Here is a 12331-nt window from a genome sequence, read left to right as displayed (position 1 = left end):
TGCCTAGGGTCGCGACACTAAGGCGATTCAACAAATCCACTTAGGTCTCTGAGTTCATGTGGGCCACGGCGCAACCCTACAAACCCAAAATTTCTCCAACATTTCAGATTTCTAAACTCCTAAAAATTATTCCAAACGTGCTCCAAAGCCAAAATTGAGTCCCAAAACACTTTCACTATACTCAAAGCAGTACATAAACCCAAAAAACTGAACCAAAATCTCATTACCACTTAAATTCAGCCACTTGAGTTCCAAACCCCAAAACACTAAGAAAACATAGAAATTTAAGAACAAAACTTGCTCTAAACCTTACCTCTCTGTTGATTTCTACCCTGAGCTAATTCCCCAACACTTCAGCTTCAAATCCTCAGCAATCCTAGCCTTGATTTTCTAAAATTTCAGTGATTTTCCCTTAGAGTTCCAAAACCTCACCAAAGGGAGTGAGAGAAAGGGAAACGTGAGAGAGAAAGCTGAGAGCTGAGGGTGTGTCTTTTGTTCTTTAGCTAGTTCTAGAGTTCTAATTTTGGCTTGAAACACCTCCTTAGGCCAAAGGTTTTTATTTACATTCCTAAGGTGCCTCAACACCCCACAGCAATGACAAAGATCAGGCAGCATTTCATATTACAATGGAATAAGGTTTTTCTTGTCCCCTAGTTAAACTCGCTTTTAAGGCTCGTGATAAAGGTTTCGTAATATCAATCGATACGCGAACTCTAATAAACTTACCCAAACAATCCCCCAAATCATTAGTGTCGATCTTGTTACCAATTTCATGCCCCATCTCCATGGAAATGGATGAGGTAGGGAGATTGTGTAATTGAATCCATAATGGGGCTTTTTCAAACTTCATCTTAGAGCACCTATCCCTTCGGGCTCTTCCAATACGAGGAATGAGTTTTCGAAAATCCATGGCCCTTCCACAAGTGCTCTTCATTTTTCTGCCTCAAGAGCAAACCGAAACTAAAATCAGTTATTCCCAAGAGCTTCCACCTCCAAAGCTCCTTTGATCTTCCAAAATATACACTGAGTCACTGTTTTGGTTGTAACCACATATCCTACGAGTGACTTAACCACGTTAGTCACCCCATTCTCAGTGAATGCATCCTCCACATTTGCATCAATAATATCATCTCCGCCATCATCGATAAATCGCATAAGGCGGCAAGGCTCCTCTTGGTTCATGACTATCAGGGACTTGGCACACCAATATCAACTTCGAAACGGGGAGAGCGAAAATTTAATAATGAATTTGTCCCTGAAATTTGATGAATGGTCGTAATTCAACAATTAATTTCTTTTTTGATCAAGAATTCAACAATTAATTTCATTTCAAGAAAAATAAATATACAAAAAACTGCAAGTTAATTTGTATCTGTTGGTTCAATATATAACTAGTACTTCTTGAAACGACTTGTAAAGATTCAGAAAATTTTAAAAGAGATCGCATTTAATAAAACATCTGAATTTGAACTCCTAGATACCGTTTTGTCTTTCCAATGCTCATCCATGTAGTTCATTCAATCTTCTTTAACGTTGTCATACATCATCAAATACAGTCAGTCCAAAGGTTACACTCTCCACAAGATTGCTTGACCATAAAACTAATAAATTTACATATCAAGCAAGTCACCATATTGTACTACAACTAGAACGAAAAGCAAAAAACAAAAACGAGAATAGTGCTGTGTGCTATTGCGTGAGAGGTGAAACTTCCAAAGCTTAACCATTCTTAGGACCACTTCAAAACCGGTTTCCGAGCAAAAATGTGAAACAGCATCCAGGTCATCTGATTTTGCCAATTTCACACCTTTTTGATGATCTGGACAACATCTTCATCTTCCAGCTCGTGCTCCTGCCATTTTCAAAAGCAACTAGTATGTGATACTATTTAACAGATAAAAAGTAATGCTTCATGACAACAGTAATGAGACAAACTAGGGAGGGAGAGGAAAGTAGCAGAGACAGTGAGGATATTACAAACCTTGCCAACTCTCTGGGGCTTGTGTTTCGCACTAGACCCCCAAACCAGAGCACTGTAAGAACATAGGTCAGATGTCAACTTTCAATTACAATGTAAAACTAAATGGAAGAAAAGGACAAAGCAAACATAAAGAGAAACAGAATAAGAAACTGAAATCAAAGATAGTAGTTGCCCCATGAGAAGTACATCCACTACACATAAATGCATTAGAAACTCAAACTTATCAACGTGGCAAGTGATCAGTTCTAAAAGAAAAAATTGCTGCAAGTTCCTAAGCCAAAAGAAAAAAAGGAGAAAAGAAACAGCTATGCAACGAAGTAAACAAGCTACAGCAGGATGATATCTTTTGGACAACCAATGTGAACTATCCAAAATCATAATTCAGCATTAGCACAATAACTGTCCTAGATGCACAGCTGATTCCTACTTGATGACCTTAACACCATTGGGGCTGAAATCTTTTTCAGCAATCAGATGTCCGACAGACTAATTTTCAATTAAATGTGATCATGGCATGAAGAATATGGGTGAGGCTACTTACTATTTAAATTGTTTAAGCATGTCCTTGTGAATTCGCTCACAGAAATCCTCAACTGTTCTCCTCTTGGATGATAGAATTACAGGGTCTTCGTAATCTGGATTCATCCCTTTAGGTTTTGTGTAAATACGAGTTAAATTAAGGTATTCCCATACTTTATCAAGCAAACCATCGAGGTTCCACTCCAAGTGAGCACTGCATAATAATCATAGTGGATTACACCATTACACAATTAACTTTGAATAAATTATTTGGTTAGAAATCTACCATACATGAGTCAACAATAACCAGGTCAAAGAAAAACATTTTCCTGATTTGTTTGTTAAGCAAACAGCAGCAAAAATTCTGACTAATGCAACCAGAAGAAATAAATGTACAAAAAGATGGTGCTATTCAATCCAGCCATAAATAAATAAGGACCAGGGACCAAGGATCACAATCTATATGGTATCAAATAAAGTTTCAAACAGCCATTCTGCCTCAACCACACTTGTATGTTTAATTGTTATGCCCAGATATAGTGTTGAAACATTTAAGTGATCATTTTGTTTTTCAAGTATTTTTCAGTTATTTCATTGGAACATACTAAGTTTATGATAAAGGCAAAAGAGAACAATAATTATTGATACATTTTAGACACGTCAAAAACAGAAAGTCTTCTGTACATTTCTGAAGACTACGTGAATGGCATAAGGAGATTTCTTATAAATTCAATTCAAGTTAGTGGAGTATTCAACAGAATAAGCTAATCACTGCATCAAAATCAAAGTAGATCTTAACAGAAATTTGGAAGAAATCCAGATAAGTTAATATTTTAATCCAGTCTCTGCAACAACTATTTTCTACAAATTCACATAGAAATAGAGAAAAACAATAGTTTGGAGAGAAATACATACCTGATTGGACAATAGTGTGGAAGTTTATCCAAAATTTCCAACTCTTCAAGGGTAATCTGATCAATCTTGTTCACAACATAGATGCAAGGCATATATATCCTACTACCCTCAATTACGTCTATGAGATCATCAGCGGTTGCATCAAATCGAAGAGTGATATCAGCGTTGTGAATCCTGTATTCACTACAAATTGCCTTCACTGTATCAAGGTCCAGATGTGTGTTGGTAACTGTTGAGGTAAAATTGATTCCACCCTTGTCTTTCTTTCTGAACGTCAGATTAGGTGGTTCTTTGTTCAACCTGCTCTCAAAAAATAAGATCATTTGAGAAGAAAATATTGAAAAATGATAGAAGGATCCCAAGATGCAACTAAAAGACATGGTTTTTATGCTGAGAGAATGCCTCAAGTAGCACCCAAATTCATCTAACATTAACTTTTTCTTTTCACTTAACTTAATGCCAAACACTAAAAATAAATCTTCTGGGTCATAACATAATCATTCCGTACATTGTTTTGGAAAAATTATAGCTGAAATCTTCAACGAGAAAAGATTAACATGATGTACCTCTGCATAATAAATTCCTTTGTATGAAGAATAAATAGATATGTAAACACTGCAGGGGAAAGAACTTCAACCACATAATTCATACCTTATGCCAAATCCCTCGAGCTCTTTCTCTATTAGACGTTTATGAGTTATTGGCTTTATTGCATCAAGAACAATTAAAATACAATTGCAAGTCCTAGCAGTGCTTATTACCTGGAATTGCAGAGGTTACAAATAAATAAGCTGACTTCATGAATGAGCATTTGTAGACCATCCAATAGACATGTATATGCACCAAAAATATCAATACTCTTGACACTGACCAACAACGCTACACGTTTTATTGATTCTAATGTATAAAGTAATACATTTAAGAAAACAAAATCCTTGATTATGCTTCCCAGTTAAACCTCTACCACAATTTATAAATAAATTTTCAGGCTCACTGTTAAATGAAAACATTTTATACAAGTGAAGTGAAATGGATATAGCGTCCTCACTCACTCGGTATCAGTTCCAAATGAATGAACACAAATAAATATCCAATAAAATGAGCCTTTGACATCAAATTAATATTGGCTGTAAAGGAAACCAAAAACAATTAAAAGCTGTGAAAAATCTCTTGCCGACGGGCAAATCATCAGGAGAAGAAAAAATATGTCATGTTTACCTGCCTTCCTCTACCCTTCCCATCCTTTGCACCCTCAATAATTCCTGGAAGATCCAAAAGCTGCCCATTAAAACACAAAAGTTAAATGATAAAATATAGGAAAAAGAACAAAGAACTACAAAGAAAGAAAATAAGCAGTCAAAAACTAAAGCATTGATTGATCCTAGTGTTTCCATCAGACAAACCACAGCAGCACTTTTAAAAAATACCTCAAAACAGTTTCTGGCAGTTTGTAGATAAGTTAGCTTATTTTAGTCACTATGCTCTTTTTAATATATACAATATATTAATTTCTTATTCTAGAACGTATTTTTATGGCGGTAGCTAAAAGTTCCAGGGGAAAAAAGAAAAGTGGAACAGCTAAGTGGCTATAAACTAGATAAGGAAGTAGAAATGCAAAGAGACCACTATTGTACCTGAATTTTAGCACCCCGGTACCCGATCACACCAGGGATGCAAGTTAAGGTAGTGAATTCATAGGAAGCAACCTGTGAACATAAAAATATCATGAAATTTTGAAAATACATCAAAGACCGAACATGTATGAACATATAAGGAATACTGAAAAATAATAAATTAATTCACACAGTGAATTAGATTGCAAAGAAGGCCTGGTAATATAATAATCAAATTGGGAGTTTACTTTTAACAAGTAGTAACTTTCAATCTGCACATCTTCTTCCTTTTTTATTTTTATTGGATGCATGTGTTCTACCCGCTTAAAACTTCAACAAAATTCAAAACCTGATTTTCCTTTAAATTCATTAATTCATGTCGAGATGAAATTTATTTTTGAGACTCACATGAAATTTTGGAACTTGATAAATTTAAACCTCAAATGCTTAATATTATAAACAAAACAGGAAACATTATTACCAAAAGGGCTAACAACATAAACATTCACTGAGTTTGGCTAAAATTAGATGATCTGCATTTTGAAAATAACAAAAATTCTTCCCCTAAAGTAATGTTTACAAAGCATCAATATTTAGTGATTAAAACAGAAAACGATAAAAACACTTTTAGTCAAAATCTAAGTTTTCATATATAAAACTTGTAAAGATTTGAGAGAATAATTGTTTTGTTTAATGAAGGGAGGATTTTGTTATAAACCTAACCAAAAGGTTCAAAATTTAAAAGAGTAGTCAGGTAAAAAAAGACCTAAAATATTAACTTCGTCCCCAACTATTACAATGTTCGACAACTTGATCTCCAACCATTTATTTATTTATTTTGGTATATAACCCTAAAGCTAACATTTCTTAAAAATTTTGTTAATAAACCTTTGATCAAAATATCAAATAAGCATGTGCTAGTTTTAAAACAATAAACAAAATTTCAAATTAGAAGACATAACAATACCACCTACTTCTGGGTAAGAGCATGATAATATACGCAAAAAATTTAATTTAGTTTGCACTCAAAGAGAAACAAGAGAAGACAGCTTCATACCTCTGAAAAGGTCCCTGTTAATTTATTCAATAGAGTAGATTTCCCAACTGATGGAAAACCCACCAGACCAACTCTTGCATCTCCACTTTTAGTAACATCAAATCCTTCACCAGCACCACCGGCTCCTTTCGTTGAAGGTGTGAGGAGATCTCTCCTTAACTTCGCAAGTTTAGCCTAGCAAATAATGGGCAACAATATACAGGACAGTAACTCATTAGGACAAAGCAATACAACAAATTTTCACAAAATTCAACACAAGTGAGAGAATAACATATATAAGTGATCAAATAAAATGAAATTAAGAGGAAAGTTTGACGTTCTCTTTAGTTTAAAGAAAAGAAAGAAAGAAAACAACAAGGATTACCTTGAGCAAGCCCAAGTGATGGGCAGTTGCTTTATTCTTTTGAGTCCTTGCCATCTGCATAAACAAGGGAATTAAATATTATTCATTCAAAATTTCAAAATATCAGAATCTCTCATTTACATACACCCAGCTGAAATTAAGTACCGAAAACTTAAAACAATTTAACACAAAAAAAGTTAGAATCATAAGTACTTCTTTTAGTTTCAAATGGTTACCAAAATAAATATAACAATGTAAGTAGGTATCAAATGATGAGAAACAGAGTAAGCAGTAAGTAGCAACACGAACCAAACATAACTATTGCCCAAGACTTATCTAAATCCATCATTCTATCATAACCCAAAACACCATAAACGCTTAAGATTAGGCATAAAACCAAGCGACTCTATTTCTTTCCCAATATTTCCGTAATGACTCACGAACGATAAACCACACAGCTTAATAGAGACTTTAACCCAATCATACAGTAATAGAAACTACAAAAAGAAAAAGAAAAATAATACATTTTACCCCCTAAACAAATTAACAGAAATAAAGAATTAAAGTTAAACCACCACTTAAAACCCTACACATCTTTTGAAAAAAAAAAAAAATCGCGTAACTGTGAGAGTTGAGTATGGATAAAACTTTTGAAATTTGAATTTTTTATTTCTTCTAATCACTCTGGGTTCATAATTCCGATAGACTAAGAAAACACACCTCATCTTCGATATCCTTGATCTTCTGCATCACGGTCGCCATTGTTGAAGATTGAAGTAGAGATCTTGGAACAGAGGAAGTATGAGATCAGTTTGAGTATGTAATCTCTGGAGTGGTCCAGTGTTCTCGATGCGATTTAGGACTGTAGGAAGAAGAAGCTACCAGAAGTACTGGAGGCGTTCGTTATATCACGTTGTAATCGGGAGAGCTAAATTTATGTAACAGGCTACTGGTCCAGTAAATGAATTGGGCTTTATACACTTGATTAAGGGTTTTCAACGATATCAAATATACTACTTTCTGAACATACCTACAAAATTACCATATCAGCAAATAATGACTAGACTATACCGTTTATACCATAAATTTTTCTAAAGTGCCAAGTTATATTTTCTTATTCAAAATATACAGAAATAATGGCCAACTCTTTCACTTTTTAGTTTTTAATATAAAAAAAAAAAGTTTATATTTTTATTTTACTTTTACTTTTCTAATAGGGTTTTTCCAACAACAAAAAAAGATCAGAAATATCATAAACTAGTTTATCTACTCCCGAGTTATTCAATGTTAAAATACACAAGAAAACACATAATTATTAAGAGATTTTTTTTTTAAAAAAGTACTTAATTTCGCTGAAAATTTATAATTTTATGGTCAAACATTTTTTCTAATTTTACAATTTTAGGAATTTTTTTTTACATTTTTACGATTTTGCTTTTTTTTTTCTTTCTTTAAGTTGTTTTCATGTTTTTTTAGGTTTATTTTGGGTTGATGTTTAATTATTCTCGTACATATATATTATGTGCAAGCAACGTCCAATGCACGTTTGCTTAGTTTTATTTAGAAAATTCACTAATTAATTTTATTAAGTTTTTATAATTTTTATATAAATTTCAAATAAATAAATAATATATATAAAAGAATGACATAAACATATTAAAATAAAAATTAAACCAAAACATTGTTTATGGTTTTTAAAAATATATATATATATATATATATGATAACATTTTAGATCACAAACTACCATATTTAAGGTACAAAACATTCATGATATTATTCAAATCGCACATCAATGATTGGAAAATAAACTAGTTTATAATTGATAAAGATAAATTTTATTCTAATTTCTTATTTAGTTACACAATCATATTATTTTATAAATGTGAAGATAAATGATACATTATTGTAATAATAATATTTTATAACATATGAATTTATATTAATATAATTACTAAATATCTAGTATTGTGCTAAATATTATTATAATAATGATATTTTATATGTTATATATTATAATAATAATATTTATAATATTTGAATTTATATTAATATAATTAATAAATATCTAGTTATAATAATGATATTTTATAATATTTAAATTTATAATAATATAATTAATAAATATTTATTTGTAATTTGTTTTAAAAGTATATTCCGTTAAATATTTAGAATATTCCGTTAAAGTTAACAAAAGAAACTGTTAAAGTCAATAATTTATGCTGTCTACACACTTTTTATATAGAAGATATATATAAATTTTGTTTTTTTGTTTTAACTTATTTTGGATTGACGCGGTGAGATGTTTTTAAGTTGTTTTTCCTGATAACGTATATTTTGTAATTATGAAATTTTAAAAATCATAGAGGGTATTTGGCTCCTTAATGAAAATCTCAATTTTTTGTTCTAAGGTTAGATTTCTTCGATAAATTCATAAATGAAAAAAAAAAAAAAAAAGACAAAGTAGGGGTGCACACGGGTCGGATTTTCGGGTTTCAGGTTCGGGTTGAAAAAATGGTACTGAAACCGATTCGAAATTTTCCGATTTTTTCAGGTTTCGGGTTTTGGGTTTTACTCGGGTTCGGATTTCATTCGGGTTGGCTGGGCCATTTGTGTTTTGGGCCGAAAAGCCCAATTTTACAAAAATGCCATTTTTTTTCAAAAATATCATTTTAAACTTAATGTTTCTGATCTGAATATATATATATATCTATTAATGTTTCTGATCTGAATATATATATATATTAATATATATATATATAATCTTAAACTTAACAGAAAGAAGAAGAACATAACTTACCGAGGGAGGCAAGTGAGTTGGCTGGCGATGTCGGCGAGGCGTGCCGCGTGAGTGAGGGAGAGGGAGGGAGGCGATCTGGGGGTGGCTCTGCTGAGGGAGGCGATCTGGTGGTGGCTTGGCTCTGCTGAGGGAGACTCTCGGTCCGGTCGGCGCCATGCGTGAGTAAGGCTAAGGGGCTGAAAGCCTGAAAGAGAAGAAGACAAAAGTAATTTTAGTTTTAGGGTAGGGTTATCAGACTTCAGTACTTGATTTTTTTTTTTTTTAAATTTAGTTTGGGTTTCGGGTTACACCCAAACCCGACGGTGGTGAATTTTTAAACCCGAACCCGACCCAATATGTTTCAGGTTTGAGTCAAGTTAAGCTCGAAATTAACGGGTTTTTCGAATAAAAAAAAACGGGTTCTTGGGGTTCGGGTCGGGCAGATTTTGTGGGTTGTTGGGTTTTGCAGGTTCGTGTGCACTCCTAGGACAAAGGGTAAATTTTTTAAAAAGTCTTGGACAAAGAAAACTATGATTGCCAGCATGAAACGGCCGGTCGAAGCATTTGCATTTGAAGGATGTACTTGCAAGGAGACATGTAAGTTATATTAAATTTAAATAATTCAAGAACTTTTGAATTATACTAATCAACTTATGTCATTTCTAATTTGCTTGTTTTGTTTCCATTACAGTTGTCATGCATTTCTATCCTAAGGCCTCGACCAAATGAGCGAGACTTCTTCGATAGTGTATATCAGAGGACAGCGAGGGATGCTCCTGGGTATGCGATGCTGCAAGATATGATCCAACCTGCACCAGAGGATGGAAGATCTTACGATCCTGAGGCAGAGGCTGCTGCGGTGGCTGAGATAGCCGTGGAGGCTAGCATATTTGTGGAGGATGCCCCGACAGAGACTGCTCCAGATACTAGTGCAGAACCTACTTCTGCTCCTGCTTCTGGGGCTTATGAGGTTGTGTTGGGTGAGATGGCCAGACTATCAGGTGTAGTGGACGAGATTAAGGCCACTCTAGGAATCGTCCTTAAAAATCAAGAAGTCATATTAGAGAAGCTGGCAACACTAGGTGGTATACCTACTCCTGCACCTACTCCAGCAGAGGATGTAGAGTACGACATTCTCCCCACATGTTACGAGCCTCCTGTTGGAGAAGCCACACCTTCTCAGCCAGTGCAGACGGTCTTAGGTACGACTAATCCATGAGTTTTTACATGTTTTAAAGAGATTAGATACTAATTAATCTCGTTACAGGTAAGCGCACTAGACAGAGACCAGTAAGGTACGAGGACTATACTCCATCAGCCAAGAAACCAAAGTTCAAGTACCCAGTTACTATCCTTCCTTTGAAGGTGTTGGATCAAGATATGTTGACAAATTTTAACCGATGGGTACTCGGTGAGATTGACAACATCAGACCGAGGAAGTTGGAATGTTGTGATGGGACCCCTATTTGGTTCTTGAAGTTGAAGGTGGCAAAAGAATGGTTGGCAGAAACTGTAAGTCTCTTATATTTGTTAGAACATTTATCTCATTTTAACAATCGATCTTCCTTAACGATACTCTATTTATTTGCAGCATCTCGACGCTGCGAATTATCTTATACGGAGACGTCTTTTTGAGTTGCCGAAGACGTACCCCGTGAAAGCCACCGTAGTTGATTCATCATTTGTACAGTATATTCCTGCTAGATATGAGGAATTCAAGAACAAAAGCAGGACTTACCAATGGGACTCAGACATTCTTAATTTCGTGAAAGGAGATGCTAAAAAATACAAGAAGCCTTGGGGTGATTGCAACGAGGTCTACTTCCACCGGTGCTTGGAAAATCGGCATTGGGTCCTTTGCGAAATAAATTTCACTGATTGGATGATCACTGTATTTGACTCAGATCATTCCAACTTTAGCCATAATAAGTTGTCTGAGTTGATCGAGCCTTGGACTAGGATGCTTCCATCTTTACTCAACGCTTCTGGTATGTTTAAAGGACACCCGAAGTTGAAAATAGCTAGACCAAAGATCACCGTTCCAAACTTTGATTGGCGGCGCATGTCCACTGATATTGTCCCACAGTCTAGAACTAGGTATTTAGACGTACTAACTTTAGATTTTCATAACACTGTTCTCCTTTAATTTTCAATACACTCACAAATGCGATTTCTTGGTTTCAGCGGAGATTGCGGCGTATTAGCCATCAAACACTTGGAGTTTATTCTTGGAGACATTCCCTTATCATATGCCATCGAGGACAACATTTAGTACTTCAAGGATAAATTATGCATCGACATTTTTTATGAGAATGTGTACCCTTGATGTTAGAACATTTATTTTGATTTCTTTATGTTAGAACATTTATTTTGATTTCTCCTTAGTTTTGTATATAAAAATGTCATTTCGATGACACACAACAGTATATTTCTCCTTAGTTATGTATATAAACAATGTCATTTCGATTAACAAAGTCCATTAATACACAAATAAAAAGAGTAACAAAGTCCATTAATACACAAATAAAAAGATTAACAAAGACCATTAGTACCCAAATAAAAAGTTTAACATTGATGCCATAAATTTCAAACACGAACTTTACAAGTTGCCCTATTATGGCCTAGACCTCCACAAGTGCTGCACTTGCGTTGAACAACCAATTTATCTCCATTGGAAGGATGGCGCTTCGTCTTAGGCCTACCTTGTTTCTTCTTTGGACGACCAACCGGGTTTTTCTGCGCAGGTGTTCTCACTTTTATTGTCATAATGTCATGTGGAACAATCCACTCTTCCTCGTTACCAGTAGTGTAACGCCCCAAACCCTAGGAATCGTTACGGTGTGCCTTGTAAACAGTGCTAAACCCGCTAATCGAGTCATTTGGCCAAAATCGTGAACTAAGTATGATTAGCGGTTTAGGGATTAAAAACTTTGGCTAAGATGTAACGTTTCACTAGAACGTTTAATATATACATTGGGATCCCGAAAATATAATTTCAGAGTCTATTACAGAAAATATTTACAACAGGCCGTTCTAAGCGGCAAAACAGGGTTTAACCCTAGTTCCACTTTAAACCTCGGTCGTGGCGGACGAGCAGCTGCATATGTACACATCATCACCTAAG

General features: G+C 34.4%; 1 protein-coding gene across 1 annotated transcript; it reads right to left on the bottom strand.

Annotated features, from left to right (window-relative positions):
- Nucleotides 1–1509: 1509 nt before the first annotated feature.
- LOC133803886 (developmentally-regulated G-protein 3) lies at nucleotides 1510–7364 on the bottom strand. Its single transcript, XM_062242030.1, has 10 exons — nucleotides 7149–7364; nucleotides 6450–6503; nucleotides 6086–6259; nucleotides 5050–5121; nucleotides 4634–4693; nucleotides 4067–4176; nucleotides 3416–3715; nucleotides 2523–2714; nucleotides 1982–2033; nucleotides 1510–1852 (listed from the first exon to the last, which is right to left on the bottom strand). The coding sequence occupies exons 1-10, from the start codon at nucleotides 7188–7190 to the stop codon at nucleotides 1802–1804; spliced, it is 1107 nt and encodes a 368-aa protein (XP_062098014.1). The 5' UTR covers nucleotides 7191–7364; the 3' UTR covers nucleotides 1510–1801.
- Nucleotides 7365–12331: the final 4967 nt, after the last annotated feature.

Source organism: Humulus lupulus, chromosome 1 (genome assembly GCF_963169125.1).
Source record: "Humulus lupulus chromosome 1, drHumLupu1.1, whole genome shotgun sequence".
Classification (NCBI taxonomy): Eukaryota; Viridiplantae; Streptophyta; class Magnoliopsida; order Rosales; family Cannabaceae; genus Humulus; species Humulus lupulus.
This window is presented reverse-complemented; position numbering and strand designations above follow the sequence as displayed.